This window comes from Calonectris borealis, chromosome 2 (assembly GCF_964195595.1).
Source record: "Calonectris borealis chromosome 2, bCalBor7.hap1.2, whole genome shotgun sequence".
In the NCBI taxonomy this organism is placed as follows: Eukaryota; Metazoa; Chordata; class Aves; order Procellariiformes; family Procellariidae; genus Calonectris; species Calonectris borealis.
In genome coordinates this window covers 63,531,084-63,557,423 of record NC_134313.1, presented here as the reverse complement: position 1 = coordinate 63,557,423, position 26,340 = coordinate 63,531,084, and the positions used below count along the sequence as shown (strand labels likewise).

The 26,340-nt window shown below is 34.9% G+C and overlaps 1 protein-coding gene across 2 annotated transcripts in view; it reads left to right on the top strand.

The window, feature by feature from the left end:
• The window catches only part of RTTN (rotatin), an 87,528-nt gene that overhangs the window by 4,059 nt on the left and 57,129 nt on the right, over positions 1 to 26,340 (top strand). For both annotated transcript variants that reach the window (XM_075142171.1, XM_075142173.1), the window contains exons 5-16: positions 877 to 955; positions 2,337 to 2,451; positions 2,988 to 3,138; positions 4,051 to 4,216; positions 6,735 to 6,916; positions 13,101 to 13,216; positions 16,262 to 16,432; positions 17,782 to 17,994; positions 19,227 to 19,339; positions 20,516 to 20,642; positions 22,846 to 22,971; positions 25,074 to 25,190. In XM_075142171.1, the coding sequence (XP_074998272.1) occupies positions 877 to 955; positions 2,337 to 2,451; positions 2,988 to 3,138; positions 4,051 to 4,216; positions 6,735 to 6,916; positions 13,101 to 13,216; positions 16,262 to 16,432; positions 17,782 to 17,994; positions 19,227 to 19,339; positions 20,516 to 20,642; positions 22,846 to 22,971; positions 25,074 to 25,190 (1,676 nt within the window). The remainder of the gene's footprint in view (positions 1 to 876; positions 956 to 2,336; positions 2,452 to 2,987; positions 3,139 to 4,050; positions 4,217 to 6,734; positions 6,917 to 13,100; positions 13,217 to 16,261; positions 16,433 to 17,781; positions 17,995 to 19,226; positions 19,340 to 20,515; positions 20,643 to 22,845; positions 22,972 to 25,073; positions 25,191 to 26,340) is intronic.

Genomic DNA, 26,340 nt, shown 5'->3' with positions numbered 1-26,340 from the left:
ATTTTCAGAAGAACTGTGTTCTGTGATCAAAAGTGGCTGTTTAAGTACCTTTTTATTTCAACAAAACTTAGTCTGAAGTACCTTTCTACTTTTCAGAAAACTAGATTAGGTGTTTTAGAAATCTTTGCCCTGTATCTAAATGAAAACCAGTGTTACGCTTTTATTTTTTTGTCAGTAAAATGATATGAAATGTTTCACTGACAAACGCAGACCAATATTATTTTGGCAAGTCTGCCTGTACCAATATACTAGTAGCAGTTCATAAGAGAGCGTCATGTTTAACATACAATACGGTGCTGAGAACTAGATTTTAAAATATAACTTTGGAGTTACTGTATGTAAATCACCAGATTACTTTTTTTAGCAGTGTATCAGCTATCTTTAGAATTGCACAATAATTATTACAAACTTTAAGTTAAAAATAGCTTTAAAGTTATGTTAGTTAAAAAGTTATTATGTGTCATAATTTAGTAACAACTATAATTTCTACTGCTTTAAGACTAAAAGCATAAGGTAAATTTTCCATTTTTAGAGATTATGCTAATAAATATTCTTTAGTAGCAGAACAAAATTTTAATTTGATTGAAAGCATGATGTGGGGGATCTAGTACTCTTCCACTAATGCTGTGTTTTCTATTTGCTAAAACTTTCTTCAATAAACGTATTTCATTTTTATTTGAGATGACCTTCATATTTTTTTGGTATTGCTGAAAACTCTTATTAGAAGCACTTGTGTTTGTATGAGTTTATATTTAGTAAAAGGTATTTCTATTTCAGATAGTATATAGTTCATATTTTTTTGGCTTTGCCATGGAAATATACAGTGTAATACTTCTATAAAATATACTCCATAATATCTGCTCTCTTTTTTTACAGTGAAATGCTTGAAATTTTCCACATTTCCTTGGCTAACACTGACTTCAACAGATAGACATGTTCTTTCATCAAATGAAAGGTACAGTAATAGAAACATTACAGTTTGCTTGTAGTTTTTCTTTTTCTTGGCTAAGAGTGGTTCTGAATTTCTGTCCTTCTGCATCATTAGACTGTTCCTGTAAATAACCTAATGAGTTAATTTTTGATAAATGATCGTAAAAGCTGCACTGAAGGTGGGCAGAGCAGATAAACAGTGAGTTGTAATAGGACAGTTCTTCTGTTAATGTTGCTCTCCATTCTTTGTGTTTAATTCAGAGTACATTTTTTTTTGTTCATGACACTTCAGTCTGTCTTCTGAATTTCTCAAGTGGATCAAAGATTTCATTCATTTAATTTTAGAACAAGCTGGAATAAAATCATTATTTATTTTATCCCCACGGCCACTTGGCAGAGAAATCCATACTTTCAGTAGTAGCTTAACTAGGTTTAGGCCAATAAGTTTAGGTACAATGCCTTATCCAGGCATTGAGTCGTGCAGATCATCTTTCTGCAGTGATTTTTTTTGGTGTTTTTTTGTTTGTTTGTTTTTGACTTTCATTTGGAAAAACAGTATTTGAAGTCGCCCAAGGAAAAGTTCTGTAGTTGGGATTCCTTATGAGTTGACACAGAGCTGTGATAGATTTCTAGCATAGCCAGCAATGCAGTGTCATAGACTGGACTATTTAACAAGTCTACTCTAACTGTAAGCTTTCTTGTAATAGGTTTTTGTTTTTTTCCTTTCAAAAGATCTCTGAAGCTGGAAATCCTCTTTAATATTTAATTTTCTTTATGCCTGAGTCTGGAAAAAGAACACAGGTCCTTAAAACTGGACATGTTTGATTGTTTTACAGTGGTTTCACGAACAGTGATTTCTGAAACAATGAAAATAGAAAAAAGAAAAGTGAAGTAGAATACCCAAAAGGTTCTTACTATTTACTAATACACATGTTAGAGAATAGCTAATAAATTTCTTCCTTTATGCAACTTCCTACATATGTAATTCAAGTGCTTTTAAGTTATACATGAACCTTGGTAATGAAAAAAACTTTCTTATTGGTAAGAGTTAGATTACTTGCTGTATACTACTGAGATAATCACTAGCTTCACAGGAAATTTCCAGTCTTTCTTATCTTAATTTCAAATTCAGAATCAATAAAGTTATTTCTCCTCTGGGAACTTAATTTTACATGTAGTTTGATAACAGCTTAAATTGAGTTTGTTCTTTATTGTATACAGAATTAGCATAGCTAAGGAATAATTCAAGTTAAAAAATGGAATGACAATAGAATTACAGCTTTTTTTTCTTTAGATTCTTCAGTGTTGTGATTAGAACTTTCTTGTAAAGACTTGTTCAAGCTAATGATTACTGGTGGTTTTTTTTTTCATTTTAATACATATTTAAATATGAACTGCATTTTTAGCTCTTTAAGAAGTAACAACCAAAGTTTAATTTGGAGTACGTGTGAGCTTCTTCAGGATGTGATTATGCAAGATTTTCCTGCTGAGATTTTTCTTCAAAGACCAAAGATTGTACAGGCAAGAATTCACATAAAGTTTAAGGTTTTTATTGTGCTATGGTATAAGTTTTGCCAAGTAAGAATTGATGTAAATGATACAATTTGTTTCTAAACAAAATAGCTAAACAAAAGTTCCGTTATGTAAACTCTAGGTGCATAGAAAAGGGGACATTATCTATATATTGTATTTAGAAAGTTATTTGGTTGTAATAATGTATATTGCTAATCAGTAATGAAGTGTGTTGTGAAGTAATACTTTGTTTCTTCTGGATAAGATAAAATTGTGTCACTGTCATATGCACACCATCTAATGGGCTCTCATAATGAAAGTAGTGACTTTATTGGAAATATAATGTGGAACTCAGTTTTTTCCTTAGGACTGATAGCCTTCATTCAGTAGGAAAATGGTAGTTAAGCCTATTTATTCTTTGCTGTGATTTTCAAACACTTAGAAATATCTGTGAACTGTATTTAGTGCAAGACTCTTGCTGGTATGGTTGTTCGTGAAGGTGGATTAATGTTCAGCTACCAGTATTGATGGTTTTGTATTTGCAGAGCCTTTTGTCTCTGCTAAACCTGGCTTTCGGAGGAGATGGAAGACATCGGTTGGCTTTGCAGGCTGTGTCATGCCTGCAACAGTTGTGCATCTTCTTGAGAAGCAGACTTAATTTTTACAGAGATCCAAGTTTTTTTTCCACAGAGCAAGGTAGGTATTTTTAAATGTTTGAAATACTATTGCGTTTTTACTACAGGTAAGATTGTCTAAAATGATTAAAAAAAAAAAAAGCCAACCCACAGCTTTATAGCAAATGTAATCTTGTGAAACTGCTTTGCTAAATGATGGTGTTCAGTACTATTCATGTAGGTAAATATTTTTAGAGTACTTGCATTATTTTAAAATACTTGTTCATTTTTACAGTTTCCTGTGATTCTCCATTCATCAACTTTTCCCGGTATCTAACTGTTTGTATGTCAGCAGGAAAGGGATTTTTAACTAAAATGAAATGAAATCTGTAAAATAAAAGTGGGCAGAGTTTCAGAAAAGTTTTCAAGCTATTAGTGCTTAACAATTTAGTTACTAATTTCATGAGCTATGTTAATTTTCTTTTTTTATTCTAATGGCTGAAAATAGTTTAATCATTGTTTTGGATTTTACAGTCATTAGGGCTATTTCACAATGTTCTTGATGCTTAAATTTTGTAGATTTAATAGTGTAGATGAGTTATAATGATCTTTCTGTTTCCATTGTTTCTGTAAATTGGTAGTCTGGTTCTCTTCATAAGATTGCCACTATATTTGCTGTCTTAATAAATGATATTGGCTGTTTCTTTGCTAATTCAGTTATAACATCAACAAATCCAATAGCCTTAGTCAGACACTAAGTTTGTATTTTTAAAACTCAAGATCTATGATTCAACTTTAAATTTCAATGGTTTTGCCTAACAATTGAGTTTCCAAACTCTGCTACTTGCCAGTGATAGGTTGTCCTAGCTCACCAATCTTTACTTGGTGTTTTCCATATCTTACTTTAGTTACTTTTACCATTACTTCACTATGTAGTATCTTTCAGAATAATGGATTCCACTAATGGAAAACATATGATTTGTGTTACATAAAGGCATAGCTTCCCAGAATTCATCTATTTCTTACTGTCAAGAAGTGAGAGGTCCTCCTTGTTCTCAGAATCCATCACCTGGAAGTAGTAGCCCTCGGCCATCTGTGATTGGACGGACAGTTCAGCGTCCTAGAGGAGATGGTCAAGACTGGGATGCAGCATCTTCCAGGTGAATAAAATAGGAAATAGCTTACACTTCAGTTAAAAAATTATTAATATAGGATTATATCATCATCTCCTTGTCAGTGTGTAGGATGATGTAAGAATTTTATTAACCTGTGAAAATTCAAACCATGTTTATGAATTAAACAGTGAGTTTTTTAAGTGGTGTTCAGAATGCATTAGATAAGTTTTACCTACCACATTCTGTACCTAACCTGCATTTTTAATGGAGTCTCTCAGTATTAATTCTTATTGCTTGTGCATATATCTGTAAGATGCCGAAAAGCATTTATTCAGGCTATTGCTGTAAAGTCAGGGATTTTTCTTTTTCTTCAGCAGATGACCCCATAAGTTCTTATAAATTGAATGGCCATTCCATAGGTAACGGTGTACAGTACTGTCAAAAATGCTATGCTGTATAAAGATTTCCATTGAAGTTTTAAACTTTGTTGTTAAATCTGACAACAAATTTCAGATGTATATCATCTAAAAATTGAACTCCAATATGAAATTATGAATTGTCTGTATACCCTCAAAATGTTGAGGTTGTTGTTCGTTTGTGGTTTTGTTACTCATCTTGACACAACAGACTTAAAGCTGCTGTTCAAGAACCAATGTCTTTTAGTATGTGGGAACTTAAAAGTTCTTGTGAATCCTTACTGTGTGCTTGTTGGTAGTTGTTTTGAGTCTCTGTGGTATATTGGCTTAGTGATTGAGTAACTCTTAGCTATTCAAATAGACTGTGATATTACAGATGAGAATAGATCATGTAGTTAATTGTAAATGCATCTTGAGAGTCATTATATTAAAAGGTTATTTTCACTCATCTTAAGTCTAATATATTCATTTTTTATTTTGTACCTAGTATGGCACTGTAAATGAACTCCAGACTTTATGCATTCTAGGACCTCACCATTTTCCCCAATTGAACAGTTAACAGTAGCTGGTATATTCTGTGCAAGAGATAGGCATGCCTGGTTATCACTGTAGTTAAGGAAACCTACATAAGAGTAAGTACCAGTTAAGGCTGTGAGGAGACATCTACAAACCAGGGAGTGGTAATTTATTGAAAGTATAAGGCCATATTATGAGCTGTTCATGACGGTACACTTTTATCTTCTTACATCCTGTGTGCTGAAGTAGAGCTGCTCACTGCCCATTTCTTACAAAGATATAATTTAACCCAGAGACAGCATAAAGAAAAACATGATGTTGAATAGAAAATATGATAGAGGGAAATGATTATAGTGTTGCTCTGACATTGCTGATTTTGATATGGAAGAGCTGCTTTTAGTGAATCTTGTCTTCTTCAACATAATATAAATTATTTGTTTATTGCCATTCTATATGTAACTCTTCTTTTTCCTTGTTCTTAAATCTTGAGACTCTTCAATCTATCTCTTTGTGTGTTTCAAATTCTGCCTGGAAACTTAACCTTTCCTCTTCTGAATTGTTTTTATGATTGATACCTCTCCTTCCTTACCCTCTGGTAAGTGCAGTCAGAACCACTATATATTGGTGAACTCTTCTATTTTGCTTACAGTCCTCTATTGATCTCTTAAAATCAGTTGGCTTTTAAATTCTTAATTGCTATTCTTTAGACATCTTTTACATTTAGTTAGACAATATAATGTAACACAGTGATGTCACAATTCAGTTTCTTCAGCTTGTTTAATAATAAAAAAGCAATCAAACAAAAAAAAACTATAAAAGTCGTACAGGTTTTTAAAGCAATTCAAGATTGCTAGATGTTGTTTAGGATAAGAAAAAAACATAAAGAAACATTCATTCTGAGTTGTATTAATTATAATGCTGCCAAAAGAATTAGATTATTTTTGAAAGCACTTGGAAAATAATAAAATTACAAACTATATATAGAGCTCATAATTTTAAATAATTATTTACATAATACAATAACTATATATATATTTTGTAATATATACTTGGTTGCACTTCAGGCTTTCTTAAACAGAAAATATTCTCTTGTCCTACAGTGGACAAAGAAGTCCTACAGGCTTAAACATAGGGCACACTTACTTAATTTTCCTTCTAAAGATTCTTGTGGCTAGCCGCATAGAATGGTTTTAATGTAGTAGGTATAGTTCAGGCTGAAATTTGATTTAGTAAGTAGCCTTGCTTCAAGCAACTAATAGACTTTGTTCATCAAAAATAATATTTCAAACCAACGATTTTTCTCTTGCAATATCATATTCACTGCATGTGTATTTCTTCCAGTACACATTTCTAAGTGCATTTGAAGATGACTGCCAAAACAGTAGGCATTCACTTGTGATGCTACCAGTTCTGACATTTGAAAAAACCAACCAAACAAAATCCCCCTTTTCCTGCAACGCTGGTGGATAGCAGAGAAAGATTGGGATGGAAAGAAGGATATGCATTAAAGAAGGAAGACATTAAAATACTTAATGCTATTTTTAACATCTATACATATATGGGTTTTCTCTTTGCAAGAGTTAACTATGTCTTTTTTTGTTTGTTTTGTTTTGTTTGTGTGTTGTTTTAAGTGGAAACAGTACCCAAGCAAATGCAAACTCCAGAATCTCTCTGCATTCACCACTTGATGTACGACATATTGACCTACCAGATACCGAAAACGAGGACACTTTGGAATTACAGATGAAGCAGCTTAGCCTTCCTCAGTTCTGTGTTTCGATCTTGGAAAATGCAATACCTCTTCTAAGAACAGGTGGGAAAGTTTTCAATTAAGTATTTCACTTATGTATTCTTTCCATCTTTGGTACAAACCTCTTAAGAAGTTGGTATTATGAGGTGAGTACCTCAAATAAATAAGGTACAGATGATTACTGATATACTGTAGCTAGGTATAACAGTTCTTTTTTTAGGGACTTTGTTCAGGTCATAAAGCTTGAATCTTCTCATTGATTTCCAGAATTGCTGCAGAAGTTTCAAGTGCTTTGTACTAATGGTGGGAAGTAGTGGTAGGAAGAAGTGGGTGTGTGGTGGTAAAATGGTGTGGCTGAATAAAATGTCATTCAAGAAGATGAAAAAATAACCACATTTAACAAGATGTGTTCTGATCTCTTTGAACATAGAGTTTTCCTCCTGTTCAAGAAATAATAAACAAAAATTCTGAGAAAAGGTTTGTTTCTATTCTTATGAATGCAGTAACAGATTATAATTATGTATTAAGAAATAGAAGTAATGATAGTCTTAATTGCAACTAATGATTTTTATTTTAATTTACAAAGGTTCTAAATTGCAAAGCGTTTTGAAGGACAGTCTTTTTGCTTTTAGTTGTCTAAAATAGTATTTAATTGTAAAACAATGTCGTTCAAAACAGGTATTGGTAAACGTGGTAAGGTTTTCAAACAACTGGAAATCATAGAATCGTAGAATAATTTGGGTTGGAAGGGACCTTTAAAGGTCATCTAGTCCAATCCTCCTGCCGTGGGCAGGGACATCTTCAACTGGATCAGGTTACTCAGAGCCCTGTCCAACCTGACCTTGAATGTTTCCAGGGATGGGGCATCTACCACCTCTCTGGGCAACCTGTTCCGGTGTTTCACCACCCTCATTGTAAAAAATGTCTTCCTTATAGAATCAATAAGGTTGGAAAAGACCTCTAAGATAATCAAGTCCAACCGTCAACCCAACACACCATGCCCACTACACCATGTCCCTAAGCGCCTCATCTACACATCTTTTAAATACTTCCAGGGATGGTGACTCCACCAATTCCCTGGGCAGCCTGTTCCAAGGCCTGACTACTCTTTCAGTAAAGAAATTTCTCCTAATGTCCAATCTAAACCTCCCTTGGCGCAACTTGAGGCCATTTCCTCTCGTCCTATCGCTAGTTGCTTGGCAGAAGAGACCAACACCCACCTTGCTACAACCTCCTTTCAGGTAGTTGTAGAGCGCGATGAGGTCTCCCCTGAGCCTCCTCCAGACTAAACAACCCCAGTTCCCTCAGCCGCTCCTCATAAGACTTGTGCTCCAGGCCCTTCACCAGCTTCGTTGCCCTTCTCTGGACACGCTTCAGCACCTCCATGTCCTTCTTGTAGTGAGGGGCCCAAAACTGAACACAGTATTCGAGGTGCGGCCTCACCAGTGCCGAGTACAGGGGCACGATCACCTCCTTACTCCTGCTGGCCACACTATTTCTGATACAGGCCAGGATGCCATTGGTCTTCTTGGCCACCTGAGCACACTGCCGGCTCATGTTCAGCCGGCTGTCGACCAGCACCCCCAGGTCCTTTTCCTCCGGGCAGCTTTCCAGCCACTCTTCCCCAAGCCTGTAGCGTTGCATGGGGTTGTTGTGGCTGAAGTGCAGGACCCGGCACTTGGCCTTGTTGAACCTTATACAGTTGGCCTCAGCCCATCGATCCAGCCTGTCCAGGTTCCTCTGCAGAGCCTTCCTACCCTCGAGCAGATCAACACTCCTGCCCAACTTGGTGTCGTCTGCAAACTTACTGAGGGAGCACTCGATCCCCTCATCCAGATCATTGATGAAGATATTGAACAAGACCGGCCCCAGTACTGAGCCCTGGGGAACACCGCTCGTGACCGGCCGCCAACTGGATTTAACTCTTTTCACCACAACTCTCTGGGCTCGGCTGTCCAGCCAGTTTTTTACCCAGCGAAGAGTGCACCTGTCTAGGCCGTGAGCCGCCATCTTCTCTAGGAGAATGCTGTGGGAGACGGCATTAGTTTAGTCCTGTTGCAACAGGCCCTACTAAAAAGTTTGTCTCCATCTTTCTTATAAGCCCCCTTTAAGTACTGATAGGCTGCGATAAGGTCTCCCCAAAGCCTTCTCTTCTCCAGGCTGAGTAACCCCAACTCCCTCAGCCTTTCTTCATAGGAGAGGCGTTCCACCTCCCTGATCATTTTTGTGGCCCTCCTCTGGACCCGCTCCAACAGGTCCATGTCTTTCTTGTGCTGAGGGTTCCAGAGCTGGATGCAGTACTCCAGGTGGGGTCTCACCAGAGCAGAGCAGAGCAAAGGGGCAGAATCACGTCCCTCGACATGTTGGCCATGCTTCTTTTGATGCAGCCCAGGATACGGTTGGCCTTCTGGGCTGCGAGCGCACATTGCTGGCTCATGTCCGGCTTTTCATCCACCAGTACCTCCAAGTCCTTCTTGTCAGGGCTGCTCTCAACCCCTTCATCCCCCAGCCTGTATTGATGCCAGGGGTTGTGCCGACCCACGGGCAGGACCTTGCACTTGGCCTTGTTGAACCTTATGAGGTTCACACGGGCCCACTTTTCGAGCTTGTCCAGGTCCCTCTGGATGGCATCCCATCCTTCAAGTGTGTTGACTGCACCACTCAGCTTGGTGGTATCTGCAAACTTGCTGAGGGTGCACTCGATCCCCTTGTCTATTGATGAAGATATTAAACGGTACACAGATGTGTATCTATCTATTACTAGAATACTAAAAGTTGTTTTTTTAATATACCTGTCAACATTTCTTGAGCTGGGTAGAGATTTTAACTTATTGTATGAAATATGTATGAAAATGCCATTTAATGTTGTTTTCATGGTTGTTTATAATTTTTTATGACTTTCTGTTCTGTCACAAAATACTAATTTACTTGTTTCATAGTAACATCAACATTAATCTGTGTCCACAGGAAAATTATTCAATCCTCATTTTTTTGGTAATAAACCAAACTAAAATGAATAAAAGTTTTGTTTTCCCCTTTCAGAATAGTGATATTTAAATATTAATTCTTCACAAGCACATTCATGACTTCTGGCATCTTCTCTTTTATTTATAATGTAAAACTGCAGAAAATGTATTTTTTATCTTTTCCATTTCTGGCGCATGTCACTTCAAATCTGCAGAGTTAAAATATAGTAAATTTTTCCATCTTTCAAGATTTTTTTCTTTGCATCTTATCATAGAACTAAAAGTTTCATTTTCAGATGAAGTTGATCTGTCTTTGTTTCTCTTGCCCTTAGTTTTTTCACACTTTTTAAACTCTACTAGATCATATTTCTTCTTTCTTCTACCGTGCTTTAATGAGACATAGATTGCAAGCAAACTAATATTTTTATCCTGTTCCCATTGATCTGAAATCCTGTGATCTGAAGGCACACTGTGATACTGTGAGACAGTGACACAGAGTAACACAGTCTTTCTCGTGTGGTTATATTTTCTGAATTGTTTTCTTCAGTAAAATCAACAAGCACTTTTACTAACATTATTATCACCTTATATGGTAGATAGGATATAGTGTAGGTTTTCTTTTTCTTTTAACTGTTTAAATTACTGGGCAAAGGAAGAACAGTAAGCTTACTGCAAAATTTGCTTCCTTGTATTTTACAGTATAATGTGTATTTCAGTTAAGCTCAAATTCTGTTCCTTGTGGAGATGTTCATTGGAATTTTTTTTCCTTTGTGCTGACCTGTCTTGTGAGTGAAGTAATTTCAGAAATCAATAGTGGTGTGGGTTGTGGGTTTTTTGGTTTGTTTTTGTGTGGTGTTTTGTTTTTATTTTTGTTTTCTGTGATTGGTTTTAAGCTACCGTACTTGTCTGAAGTTCAGTGTTAATACTGCATGTCTTAAAGACAATTATTTAAATCTGAACAGCAAAATATTTGTTTTACAGTTACTGATTATATCTGTCTTACTGTGCATTTAGTAGTAACGAACTCTTAGCACATACTAATTGCCACAGGTGTTGGGAAATGGATATTTTGGTGATATATTCATATAAGAGTGTGGCAGAAAGAACTTGCAGAATGGCAGTTCTACTACTTGCTGTAGATTACCACAGCTACAGCAAAGTGTTATTGCAGATATTAAGTCAATAACTAAAGATAACATTTCGAAACTATAACTCAGATTAAAACCACCATTATTTAATACTTGCATTATAATGGAGAAATTTATTAAGTCACCTTTCAAATGTTTATACACAGAAATTTGATTAAGAATTTGCAAAATAATTGTGAAGAGAGAAGAAGTGCTTTTTGGAGTTTTCAGGCATTCACTCTTCAAATTGGCAACGTTTTGCCTAAAATAAATGGAAAACAGCACTTCTGTGAGATAGGAAAAAGCAAGCTTTCAAAGAGTGCCATTCTCTGCCATATGGTCACTCAGAGCAGATCACTTAAGCTGCAAATTACATAGGCTGTGGTCATTGTCACTACATATATAGTCACACACACACATATACATATTTTTTCCTCAAGTATATCAACAAGGCTTCTACAGTGTATAAAATCTACAAAAGATAGAAAAAGTGACGAAGAAATTAATGTTCAATAACAACAAGCAGTAGAACTTGCTTTTCTTTTTTTAAAGAGATTTTGAAGGATGCAAAATTTTTATGGTAGTTAAAAAATAAATTGGAAATTCAATGGCGTTGTGTGAAATCCATCCATGGTTTTAAATAGAAACATACCATCAACAAGTAACTAAGCCAAAAGTTGCACTAAATCGAGTATTTGGGGGAAACTCTCACTGTATGGTTCCGTAGGATGCCAGATAGTTTTGGCATCCTCTCTTGTATGAGGTTGAAAATATTTGGTCTGGCTCCAGATATTTTGCCTTGTAACTCATGAAACCTTCTAGCCTTTGACTGCTTCTCCTCTATTGTCTCATTATCTGGGGAGGTTTATATTTGTAGTAAATGTAGGCTGTAAATGTTTAAGCTTGGGCCAGGTTTCTTTGCGGCCCCGTGTTCAAGCATAAAACTGTACAATGTGTAAAAGTCACTAATAGACAGACCAGATTAGCCTTGTTATTAAGAGATACTAAGTCAGAAGGAGCAATGAAAATGAATAAATATTAGCCTAAAAACAAGGGGAGAAAATTGTTATGGGGAAAAGCACAACTGAATAAAGTGGGTATTCATCTCCTTGCCTTTAAAAAGAAGATCTCAAACAAAATAACCCGGGAAGAAAACCACTCCTGCTTTACCAAAAATGCAGATTAACATTACCCCGGGAAGAGGTAATATATATGGAAGATCTGTAACCTAGCTGCCTGGGTGGGGGAAATAAGTGACGTTATTCTGAACTTGAAAGAAGTCTAGTAATTGGATTTACAGCTGTGATAAAGTTTATGCAGTACTATAGGATTTAAGGAAATACAGTCTTTTTTCAAGTATATGATTGCTTTAATCTTTTCTATTGTGGTTTTGGCTAGTTGTTGTCTTCCATGATTCAGAGCTATTGGTGGTCGAGGGCAATTAGCATTAGCATAGTAGAAATGTACAGGAAAATTAAAATATCAGAATTTCAGATTTGGAATAATCCCTTGTTCAAGATGGTGTTTTCTGAATATCATATTATAATATTGTCCTGGTTTTGGCTGGGGTAGAGTTAATTTTCTTCCTAGTAGCTGTGGTATAGTCCTGTGTTTTGGATTTAGTATGAGAAGAATATTGATAACACACTGATGTTTTAGTTGTTGCTAAATGGTGCCTACAGTAGTCAAGGACTTTTCAGCTTCTCCATGCTTTGCCAGGTGCACAAGAAGTTGGGAGGAAGCATAGCCAGGACAGCTGACCCAAACTGTCCAAAGGGATATTCCATACCATATGACATCGTGCTCAGTGTGTAAGCTGGGGGGAGTTGGCCAGCAGGCAGCGATCACTGCTGGGGGACTGGCTGGGCATCGGTCTGTGGGTGGTGAGCAATTGCATCGTGCATCACTTCCTTTGTATATTCTTTTATAATTATTATTATTACTACTACTGCTATTTTACTTTATTTCAATTATTAAACTGTTCTTATCTCAACCCACGGGTTTTCTTACTTCTACTCTCCCGATTCTCTTCTCCATCCCACTGGAGTAGGGGGAGTGAGCAAATGGCTGTGTGGTGTTTAGTTGCTGGCTGGGGTTAAACCACGACAAATATTTTATCTGTATTTGAATTTATCCTCTCATTTGTATTCCTAGGCAGTAGGAGAATGACGATGGAAGTTCTTGAATTGCTTGTTGAAGACATGTTCCTTATTGGTGATGCTATTTCTGAAAATGTTTGGGAAGATGATAGCCTTTTTGCATTGGAATTGGTAAGATGATAGCTGTATTTAACAGTCTGCTTTTATAAAGCTCTCACATTTTCTGCAATCGTTCATATACATATCTAATCTTCTGTTGAGCTACCCTTTTGAAAATCTTAAATAGTTTATTACTAGTTCTATCACTGGCACATTCTTTTTATTTTAAATGTGAGTTCTTTTACCAGATGATACTTGAAGTTTCACCTCAAGAAAATAAGTAATGAATTTTGTCTTGTAGTGAAAGGCTGTTAAGCAGCCATTGAGAGAAACCCGGGTAGAGAAGGGTTTCTGAGGGAAAAGTACCGACTACAGATGTTGGAGACCAATTTCATGTAAATGACAACTTTCACTTTCCCTACTCCTTATAAACTATCTGTTTAAAATTAGGGAGATAACTGTTTAGATCCAAGACTTGAGTTGTAAGATACATGGTATTTATTTCCTACACAGGACTGATAGATCCCTGCACAGATTTCAGCTATCCTTAATTCTTGTTGCTTAGTGAGAAAGAAAGGAGAATGCTTTTTTGCCCAGGAGAGATTCAAAGTGTTAAGGTGCTGTTGACCAAACAATTTAAATTGCTGGAAATACATACCTGAGCACAGCTGAGAGTTGTTATAGACATGAAATATCAAATTAGTAAATAACAGATGAAATAACAATGAGTGACTTCCTTTTTTGAAGACAACTGAAAGCTGAAACATAAGCCAGCATAGTTTATGCATGTAATGAACATACCAGAGTTGCAGACTGAAACTTGTCTAAAAACTTGAGTTAAGTGTAGTCTTCAATGCACGACTTAAGTTAGAATTCATGAAAATACCACTGAATATGAAACAATGTTATTACAATAATTATTAATGAAAATATTACCGTAGGCTTCCCTATTTTCTATTTTACAAATGATAATATTTATATTATTTATAGGACCTAGAAGTGAATGAGAACTTTTTTCTTTGAATTTAGTGTACTGATCTGTCAAAATCTATTATAATTGATCAACATCAAGTCAGTACTGAAGATTTCTTGCAGAACATTTAATCTAAGAAGCTTAATATAATCTTTTGTCTAGTTGTTGTATGACCTGAGTCAGTATATTCCATTGCATATAAATCTGGCAAACTACAGTAGAAACTGTGAGCATCATCACACGTATTTCATACTGATTGTTGTTAGTAGGATAATACTTGTTCCAGGCTACTAACAAGCAAAACTCTGCAAATAAGCTGGGTAATTTATACAATTATATTGCTTTTTAAAAAAGAAAAGAAAAAAAAAGCTTTGCTGATATAACTTTATTCCATTGGTAGAGCTTTGAGATTTATTAGTAAAATACTTTTCAGCTATAAAATTCACCTCCCATTGAAAGTTATGAATCTGCATCAATTTGTGATGCAGAGCTGGACTGTGCAGTGCAATTTAATGAAGCCAATTTTGATAAAGCAATTGCAAGGCAGGAGATAAAAATAGCTCTTCATTTTTCTTAGTGTTTGAGTAAATAAAAATAACTGAATGGACAATTTCAGGAAACAACTGTTAAACTTACCTTTATATTATTTAGTACTATATCAAATAAAATGCCCTTTATCAGAAGTAGACTGTGTTTTTAGAGTTGTTAGGCTTCAGAGCTTAGAAAACATTGCTTCCTCTTTGTATTTTGTATTAGCTCCAAGGGAAGGAGGTTATGTGTCTCCTTTCTAGGAAACTTGAAAGCATTTCTTGCATAACTTTATTACTTTATGTTTCTTTCTTTGTCTGATTTTAAAACTCTGCACTGGAATATCTTTGTGAAAAATACGTATTTTGGAAATCCCATTCAAAAATACTTAAGTTGTAACTGTATGTATTTTACCCATGGTTTTATGCTTCCTTCCTCCCAAGTAAAGTTTTTACTGTTTTCCAGTTTTGTCATGTGTACTTAAATGCAGTTTGATTCTACCGTGTCAAAAAGTTAGATAGTGCAGATTGCCGTAGCCCCTCAGCTTTTTTGGATCACTGACTTGGAGATAGTCATCCCTGTCTCACAGAGGAATAAATTTTTTGAATCTACTGTTGATTTGAGACTCCATGGTCTTGAAGCAGAGGCTCTTCCTGCCTCTGCAAACTATAGCAGGGCAGAGAGAAACTTACTTTTTGAACTCCTGAAGATGAAAATGAATCCTTTTCATCTTACTGTGTAATAACGTGTGTTGATAATTACTTCAAAAGACTGATTTCATTTAGTCAATTGCTTCTTGTCATTTTCTTCAACTTCAACTTTGAGTCAGATAAACAGTGCTTAATTGCTTAATAGTGATTATCAATTTCTGGAATTAATAAGCTAAATCTCACATGTGCTATTGCGTTCTTAATTGTTATTTGGCATTCCAAAGCTGGCAACTGAAATTAATGCTACTTTTGTTCTAGTGTCCTTAAGTACAAACCTGGCTTTTTCAGGTGACCAAAAGTCTAGAAAATAATTTTTTCTCCAGTGTCAATGAGCTGGATTTATTCAAATGATAGTGATTCTTGAGTGAGATTTTACATAATCTGAGAAGTGTGCTGCTGTTTCCTTTGAGAATGAATAGGCATAAAAAACATTTGATGTTCTCAGAGTTTAGATTGTGGGTTGTTTTGGTTTTTTTTTTTCAATTTTTCTTTTTTAGATTTTAAGGTAAAACTTTTTTAGCAGGTTCAAACCAGCTACTAATATTTCCTTATTAAAAGTGAACTGCAAAATAGTTAAAATTCCAGAAGTTCAAAAATGTAGTGAGCAGGAATTAAGGGGGGGGGGGGGGAAATAAGGGGGGATGTGGAGGGGGAAGAGTAACCAGTAATGGGTAATTACTGACCAAAGTATTCAGAACTGCAAGTGAAGGTAGAGTGAGGTCTAGAACGAATGCGCAGTTCTGTCCAGATGACAAACAAAATGCTGTGTATTTTGTAACATTTTTGCATTTTTAAATTTTTTGGTATAATTGTGTTAATGATGCTATGGGTGTTGCATAAACACTGTAAAGATAACAGTAATGTTTCAATTATTTGTAATGATTGTATTTCTGATTTTGTTTTCAGAAAGACAAATTGCTTCTGGTCTTGGGTTTGCTTGGAGAAACTATATTATATCACAAAACCAATATAAGTGCAGAACAGCCCGAGGTGATGTTGGTGCATCACAGAATGGCATTTATTAGCATTTCACTCTTCACTGTTAGATTGCTGCAAATACTTCTCCCTGTAGAAAAGGTATGCCATCACTAATTTTAAGTGAATGTCTTTTGGTTTTGCATTTTAAGAGGCAAAAAGTGATACCTTCCTCAGTGGTTAATACTGGGAATATAGCCACTGGACAGAGAAATTAATCTGATTTACATTGGCTGACGTATGATAACAGAAGGCAACTTTGTCCGTTCTACAGTTATTGGTGCATTCTGCAGAATCTTCTGTAGATTTCAAGTCTTCAAAAATATTTTTAATACAGTTTTTTAATTAGTTTTGGAAATTCAATGTTCTTTTTCCTCCTATAGTGTTTTTTCTGGTACAATGCATGGTTTGCAAAGCTATGCTGCCGTCTGCTCGTTTGTAGTATGCGTGCAATAAGACTGAGTAAGACTAGAACTACATAATGTTTAAAATCATCACTTTTAATCTGATGGAACATAGTAAGCAATTATGTTTCATACATCCTAGTGATTTTAATTATTCTTTGCTTCCAGTGCTCTTTAAAAGAAGTTCTGTTGTAGCTCTTGAGTTGTGGGTTCTGGTTTTTTTTTTTCTGTTTATTTCAGATGGGGAGGTCTGATGTTTGGAAGTTTTTGTGGGATGGAAAGTGTTAAAAGATGTTTAAACCTGTATGGGTTTACATTTTTTTTTGATCAGTGTTTATTGCAGTGTAGCTCTTTTTTAGACATTCTTTGATCCGAGTAGCAGATTGATTTTCAGTTACAGGCTTTTTGTCACAAATATTAAGTCTTTTACTATTAATATAAGTAGTGTCTTGTACCTGCAAATAAGTGTAGACATACTAATCTAATGACTTTAGATAATTTTTGTCTTTATGTTCTTATGTACATCATACAAAATTTCAATTCTGTGTATGACAGGAGTTGGAAAAAAGTTACTGTATTTGAGGTCAAAATTTTAGTTGAAGGAATACTGAACACTTGCAGTAAAAAACCACAAAACAACAACAACAGAAATTCCAGTTCTTAGTATGTGATATTACTATGTGGAATTGTAGACAGCTTTTTATTAAATACAGAAATAATTGTGGTCTGTGTATTCTCTGCCATCTAGTGGTTAGACAGTAAATTGACCCTGGCCAATGGTGTGTGTGATTGCTAGTGCTGTGGCTGGATCATACACAACTTTTGTGACTAATTGCAGGTCTGACACTAAGACTGCCATTTAATGAACTCTCAGTTTTAAAAAAAAAAAAAAATTCTTCATATAGAACTCATTTGATATGTATTTCTTTCTCTAATTTTTAAGTAGCAGCAATATTGATTGTATTTGTTGAATAACTGCAAATGCTGGTTGTTGGTTTTACTGTAATTTTCAGGCTGTTATTCTGACAGTTGTTTTCTTTTTCAAAGGCGAGTAAAGTTTTACAAAAGAGTTTGCTGAACGCTTTATTTCTTCTTTCTTTGGATGTGTCCTTCTCCTTGGAATACCCAAGCATTCATGAATCCATTGCAGCCTATCTGGAGCAAATGAGTACTGAGAACTACAGTATTTACAAACAAGCTTCAGAAGCTGCGTATTCGATCGAATGCACTTGTAGCTTTATGATTGAAGTTCATAAGAAGGTGTGGAATTTTATTAAACAAAATATTTCCTGTAGGCAAATTTCTTTCCTCCACTTCCATTTCTCTGTGGTAAAAACTATAGTCTAGCATAGCTGAAGAAAATCCGTAAGTATAAGTATTCTGTGCCATGCAAGATGTAGTTAATTTGTATTTGTTTTCACTAATACTACTTATGCTGTTTGTAAAAAATCTTATCCTAAGTAAAAACAGAGAAATAAACACTTGGAGATTGGAAGTGGGCAGAAGTCTTTTTACGGGCAAAGAAGTATGAAAGAAGCAAATACTCTATTTAAATATATAGCGTGTGTATGTATGTTGTCCTTTATTTAAATAGTTCAAAAAATTTTAATTCCCAACTACTTGGCAATGTAGCTCTAACAAACAACTACTTCTATACTGTGTGAGATTTGTGTGTTTCACTTTGTTATGAAGACAGCTAATATAATTTGCTCTATTAGTTAAGAGATTCTAGCACAGTACCGAAATATTCTTCTCCATTATCCAAATGGACAATTAATTGTGCAAAATACTTGTTCCATTGATACTAAAATGAATGAATAAAATACAGCAATATAAATGTGGTGCTATCTTAAATCTGAGTTAATCTATCCTTTATACAGGCAGGTTCTGAACTTAATGGAAGCAATATTTTGCTCATAAAATACCGCTTACAATGAAGTTAACTCCATCAAATTTAAATGGCTCATGTTTAATGTATTTGGTAACCAAAAGTATGTACTTAAATTTAAAAAAAACAGAACTTGCTCTTTAATACTAAAAGTGAATTGTTAAAAGTTTAATAGTTAAATCTTTCATTATACTCTTCTCACATAAAATGCATATTGATTTAAAAAAATAATAGTAAGAGTAAAAGCATAAAGTATTCAAGGATGAGCCAATTCTTGGGCATTTTAGAAAGTGTTTTGGATAGTTATAGTGTTCATGCTGTGAAATGTTAGACATACATTATTCCAATGAGTTTAATAGAAGTTTATTTGGATTAGGCAACTGAAGGGTTTTCAGCTCCCAGGAGTAGGTTCTAAAATCTGTTTGCTTGAAATCTATTGAATTTGTTAATCAGGTTAATTATAAACTTCTCTGTGAAAGGCTGAACCAAACCCTAGTTAGTAGATGTATTAAATGATGATAAATTCTGCAAGGTTATGCAGTAACATTGTATACTTTTAATATTACTAATTCTGATAGTTTTTTCTCTTCATTTTACTTCTCAGGGGGACAAGAATCTTTCTGAATTAGTAGAATTGGCAGATCAGGCCTTGAGTAGCCTACCCTACCATCAACACTTTCCCTTGCTTCAGAAATGCATTCATATATGCTCAAATATGTGAGTACATTACTATTTAAAACTCTTCCTTGAGAAAATATAATCTTCTTTTACGGATAAACTTTCTCAAGTAGAAGCTCAACTTGTTTATTCCCTGTATTTGAACAATTGTTTTCTTTTAGCCATTGAAAGGTCTCTTCTAAATAATTTGTGTCATTCTGTAGTGGATTTCTTGAAAATTGAATGTTGGGTGCTAAAAAACTAATGTTTTATTCTTTTCTATGTATAAACTTTTATGATTTAGTATGTGATTTACAAAGAAACAGTTTTAAAACACTGTGACTTGTCTTTCAAACTTTTATTTAATTCCTTTGTTCCAAGTGTATTTGTGTAACTTACTTTTATTTTACGTTCAGAAATCCTGAAGGACTTACTTTATTGTAGATGCTGTATATTACAATATGGCATCTCATTTATTGAACAGCATGTTTTTATTGCTTTTTAGATTTTTCAATGTCTCTAGTTAGAGAATTTAAGTTGCTCTGTGGTGCCTGAAGAAGTTCTGTATTGAACACTTAATTAGAAATACAAAATCTTAATTTTATACTTATTCAGAATTTGATTTTAGGGATTTTTTCAAAGGAAACTACATTTAAGAGCTCTCCAATAAGTGTTTTTAAATTATGAAATGTCAAACACTTTTCAGTGTTCTAATGCTTTTAGAATTAGTTATTGTTTGATTACTGTTTCAGGCAACAGGAAATTCACTGCAATTTTTTAACTAACATCAATTCACTTTGTGATAGTGAGGTGGACTTTTACCTCTACAAGGAAAAAATTCTGAAAGCATAGAATTTTTTTTATAATCCTATACCAGGAGGAGGTATAGGAGCTCCTAAGGAGCCTACTGAAGCTCAATAGAATTTTATTTTTTCAGATGAACATAAATGTTTGTCACGCTCCGTATTTTGATGAGAGAATTTTGAAAAACTATGGTCTTTGATTACCTACATGAATATAAAAAAAAAAATGTACAAATGTGAAGATTGATGCTATGATTTTGGCAAATATTTTGTGATCTCTAAACTTTTGTCTGTCAAGTCATTCTTCAGGATGTATATCTCTTCAGGAAGTATTTTTCAGAGATTATCCTGAAATTTAACAGGAAAATTTTTGTAGACATCTTTGGGTACTGTAAAATAAATAATAGTTAAATTAATTTTTTTTCATTTTTAGTTGGAAGTCTGCTGAGGCTAACTCATTGCTCCAGGCTGACGGTCGGAAGGTGCTTCTCCATCTCTTGTCTCATCCTTTGCTGAATATAAAAGCTGAAGCCTATCAGTGCTGTTTGGAAGTGGTTAAGGTTAGAACTAATGCTTACTTAATGCTCTTGGCGTTGCACTAAAAATGCGTATTACATGATTTCCTCATTAAAAGCATTTTTAATGCAGATTCTGTTTATCGTGTTATATGCTGTGAAATATGTATAGGCCTGAGCTTGCAGTTTGCTGTTACATTTTTCATATTAAATCTACTTGGTTAGGTTATACTTCAGGTACTACACTTCAGAATGATAGCACCTCTAGAGGGGGAAAAACAGTGACTGACAATTTTATTTTTTAAAAGGATTCTTAAAAATGCTGGTCACTGTGATTTTTTGCTGCTGTTACATAAAAATATTTCTATTTCATTTTGCTTTTGAAAAGAATTCAGGTGTTCAGTTTTGCTTGTCTGCTGAAATGAGGTTCATAGAATCACAGACTCGTTTGGGTTGGGACCTTAAAGATCATCTAGTCCAACCCCCTCTTTCACTAGATCAGGTTGCTCAGAGCCCCATCCAACCTGACCTTAAACATTTCCAGGGATGGGGCATTTGCAGCCTCTCTGGGCAACCTGTTCCAGTGTTTCACCACCCTCATTGTAAAAAATGTCTTCCTTATATTTAGTCTAAATCTACCCTCTTTTAGTTTAAAACCCTTACCCCTTGTCCTGTCGCAACAGGCCCTACTAAAAAGTTTGTCTCCATCTTTCTTATAAGCCCCCTTTAAGTACTGATAGGCTGCGATAAGGTCTTCCCAAAGCCTTCTCTTCTCCAGAGTGAATGACCCCAACTCCCTCAGCCTTTCTTCATAGGAGAGGCGTTGCATCCCCCTGATCATTTTTGTGGCCCTCCTCTGGACCCGCTCCAACAGGTCCATGTCTTTCTTGTGCTGAGGGTTCCAGAGCTGGACGCAGTACTCCAGGTAGGGTCTCACCAGAGCAGAGTAGAGCGGCAGAATCACCTCCCTCGACCAGCTGGCCACGCTTATTTTGATGCAGCCCAGGATACGGTTGACCTTCTGGGCTGTGAGTGCACATTGCTGACTCATGTCCGGCTTTTCGTCCACCAGTACCCCCAAGTCCTTCTTGGCAGGGCTGCTCTCAATCCCTTCATCCCCCAGCCTGTATTGATGCCGGGGGTTGTGCCGACCCACGGGCAGGACCTTGCACTTGGCCTTGTTGAACCTCATGAGGTTCGCATGGGCCCACCCTTCAAGGACATATTCTATTCCCTTCATAGCGATTTTTCACTTCCCTTTGGTTTTTTTGTTCATGTTTTTTTTTTGTGCCTGAGCAAAAATCATTTTGAGTTGACTGCTTTTCTGCTTTTTGCAAGGATGTTTCCCGAAGGAAAAATAAAACAGTAACGTATTAATAAAATACTGACACTTTCAGAATAAATATTTTTACCTAAATTATGCTTTAATTGCTTAGACCTTATAAAAAATATGAAAGAAGAATACCTCTTTTCTTCCTATGTATAAAAGCTTGGGTTGTGTTTAAGAACATGTAAGTCCTTTTATGTACTCATTGTTTTAAAACCTTAATATGTTGTTGTTGTATGTTGGTGGGGGCTGTTTTGCTTTTGATTTTGTTTAATATGGATATTTTGTCACTGCCTTAGTTTTTTATAAAGATAGCCCAAGGGATGAAGAGTATGAACATTCTAAAAGTATGGCTGCACTCTATATTAAGAATGGCAATGTCATATTCATCAGGTCATTTTGGGTATTCAGTAATTTTGGCTCAGAAAATAAAAATCACTTTTCCATTCTGATACAATACTTCTTGTAATTCTTATTTTCTGTAATGGACATCAGCTAAACTTATTGTGCTTGTAGCACAATTCACTAATGTACAAGTCTTTCACAAAAACCCCCTCTATCTTCACTGAATAACACTTCTGTCTTTTTGTGAGATTTTTACCTGCCTGTTTTAGGTTTTGCATATTTTAATGTAATACCAAACAAGATATAAGCTTTGTCTAATTTATTTTCACTATTATTTAAAATAAAAACAAAATTATTTTGTATTTCTTAGTCCTCTGTAGCAACAGGAATTTTCAATCAGTGATCTATAAAGATGGTGTTTCTTCCAGGGCTGTAATGTTCAGCTTTCAGAACTGTAGTTTTCCAGACTGCATTGAGAAAGCCTTTCACTGGATGGCAACTTCAGGCTATAAAACAAGATGTAGTAGCGGAGACCATCTTGAATTTTAAGACTAACCAACTTTATTTTTACTGAAGGACTGTTTAGGTATTCATAATATTGCGAAGCCTGTGTCTTCAGTCTGCCACGGAGTACACTTTCTTCTTCATCCACAAGTTTTATATGAAATCTGTACATTTGGCCTTCAGGAAGATAAGAATGAGGTACTGTGTTTAGTAGCTCTATTTATAAGTTGATGTGCATGCAAAGTAGGTGTTGATATTCTCCATGGTGGTCTGAGGCTTACCTGAAGTTTTGACTACATATGGTTTCTTGTATATAGAAAAGCTATGCAAACAGTGAAGTTGCAGTAAATGGAAAGATTTTTTTATGATGAATTCACAGACAAAATAATGTTCTATGCATAGGATGCTATTAAATGTAATAAATACCAATGAAAAATGAAGTAAGCTATGTTTTTTTTAATCTTTTCCTGTAATATATTCAGCCCTAATAAAAGTGCTTATGATGAAATAGTATGTATGATGCTTTACATTTATGGAAAACATGAAGTCGCAAGTCTTTGTAAAGGTGGGATGACCTCTGAAATGTATGCATTGGTTGAAGAGCAAAAAGACATTTTAGATCTACAGTGTCTTTGCTATAAAAATCTATTTCATCACTACAAACACATCTGTGTTTAAATTTAATTACCTGAATATTATAGAAGTGTTTATAGTATCATAGAATAGGACCAAGTTTCCATTGGGTTCATTTATATGCATGAATGCTGAACATATATCCACTCTTTCCTAGCTTACATATAAAGCTAAGTAGGGAGTTCTGAGAGGGAGGAAAAATTAGGTTATTTGTAACTACTTTATAGCTGATCTATAAGGTCCCTACGGTCAGAGGGGAAAGAATATTGACTAACACATTTTTTTTATTTTTTTTCAGCTTGTCTCCTGAAATGAATTTTTTTTTTTAACACAGTACTGTGCACAATTCCATTTAGAAGTGATTTTTTAGATGTTAGCATTTTAAAAGAAGTAAAATATCTTTGATAATGTGCTATGTGTTTGTATTTGTACTTCGTAAGTAATTTATCTTTTCCAAGGAAATAATTTATTTTGTTTGACTACTCCCTTGAATGCCGTATTAAAAAGACTGCCAGTTTCCTCTTGTAGTGATTGGTCAAGCATAACAAATAGACTTCAATTGATATTGAATTTGGAAAGATCGTTGAGAAGAATACATGTTTACAAAATTATCTCATTTTGTTCTCTTTACCTCATAATGCATTCTTATTATTCTTCTAACAAAATATATAATGAACATCATATCCAAGCATTTTTTTTTACTTCTTGGATGTATATCTGCTACTTAAGTATCCATAAAGCATCAGTTTAATCTTTCAGGCATGTGACAATGAGAAGAAATTGAGAAGAACCTTGTATTCCAAGGTTGGGCTTAAGAATTGCCATGTGATTTTACAAATCCAATCCCTTAAAGATAGGCTAGAGTGATATTATTAAAGGCTGTTCTTGTTGCCTGGGGTGAGAGGATTTTTAGCTCTGGCATAAAATGTAGGTTTTTAGCTGCTAAAGGTAGGTGTTTTTACACTATGGAAGGAAGGGAAACTGTTTTTGTTGTCATCCGTCTCCCTCCCCCGCCCGCCCCGTTCCCATTGTAGTAATAATATTATCTTGTAAATACTTTAATATTGCATATAGTGTACATTACATACTGTATACAGGATACATTAATACAGTACAAGTGCTGTATCATATACCTTTTTTCCTTTTTGATAAAGAGCTTCGGATGAATTAATGTACAATTCGAAATATTTGGTAACCTTCTTAGTCTGACTGTTTTCCTCAAGAAAGTGAAATGGCCATGTAACAGGCTTTATGTCTCTTTTCTTCCTGTATCTTCAGAAGACTGGGAATGAAATGCCCCAGAAATGTAGGGTCAGGAAAGAAAATAAACAGAATTTGTTTTACTTTGCAGGATACAGGGACCAATAGGCGTATAAGTTGAAATAATGATTTATTTTATTTCAGAAAAGACAAACCAAAGTTCTAAGGGGAAAATGATTGGGCGCTATTTAGGCAGAACTACTTGTGTGTTTTCCCTGAGACGCTTTTCTAACAAATTAATGTTTTGTGTGATGGACAATTTAAAAGTAGCATTCCACAGTGACAATATTTTGTCTGTAGATCCTCTTTGAGATGTTTTTGTATAACATTTCCAATTACAGCATTGACAAACTGACCTAGGCACATCAGCAGTTGCATTAATTTCTTTTTTTTTTGTTATTGAGCAGGTGAACTCTACAGCCAAGGCCATTCTGATGCATCTGTTACAGGGACGATTAGTAATGGCAGTATTGACTTGGAACAAGTTTATTGAGGCCCTCTATCCTGTCCTTCCTGTTTTACAGGTACTTCTAAGTGCTTTAATCTGAATTTGATATATGAAATCATGTAAACAGCAACACTGTTATGTTAAACAACAAACCTAAGCAGCAGGTAGAAATATTCACCTATGCAGCAGGTGGAAAATAGATTAACAATAATATACCTATAGACTTGTTTTGTCAGATGTCAAATGGAGAAATGTTTTATAGGGGTCGTAATGCCAGTCAAAGTTACTACTTTGAATTTGTAGACAAATTTTAGCCTGGTATTACTAGAGTGTGAAACTTTAAAATGTTGTAGTAGAAATCAGCAAGTATTGACTGGGACTTAAATGGTTTGAAGATATGAGTGGATAATCCAAGTATAGATTAAAACATTGCATGCTTTTTAAAATTAGTTAATAATTATTAGAATGTCCCCCATGTCTTAAATTTGGAAACTGTAGCTCCTCTGTCATGGTTATATCATTTTCTGATCAAGTATGCGCTCAATAAATAGCAATAGGTATCAGCTGTTTTTTCTGTACATTTTGATGTTTGTTTTTTGATTTGTTTGTTTCCAATATTATTAGAAGTATCAACAGTCAGTATTATCCTTAGACCTTAGCCTTCATATCTGTAACAATGTGCAAATTTTCTTTCCATTATCTTTACTCTTGGCTTGATCTAATGGGAACTTTTGCCTTTCTCAGTCTGATTTTCAGCCTAATTGCTCCATCCAAATTCTTTATTGGTTTTTATCTAGTGCTAGAAATTTCCCTTCTATGATCTGCCTATAGTCTTCCAGGTTAGATATTTTGCTGCACCTATTTGATGTCTGTTTTTCCTGATGTCTGTTTTGTTGCCTTATTTCTGTCTTTTATTTAACTTAGCTAATACATCCAAATATACTTTTTGTCTTTTTTTTTTCCTCCAAAAATATCACTTTTGATAATTATACCTACTTATTCATAATCACTGCTATATATTCATTCGTTGCCTGCACCACAGTATTACCATAAGTTAAGAAAAATGCTTATGTAACTTAAGCCCTTAAATAAACTGCACAAAAATCAAGGTAAAAATAGGGAGAAACTGCAAATAAGATGGGCCATGAAATAGAAGGCTCAGACAGAAAAATATGCAGAGGAAAAACATGGAGAACTTGAAAGTGGTGGAAGAAAGGTTACTTCAG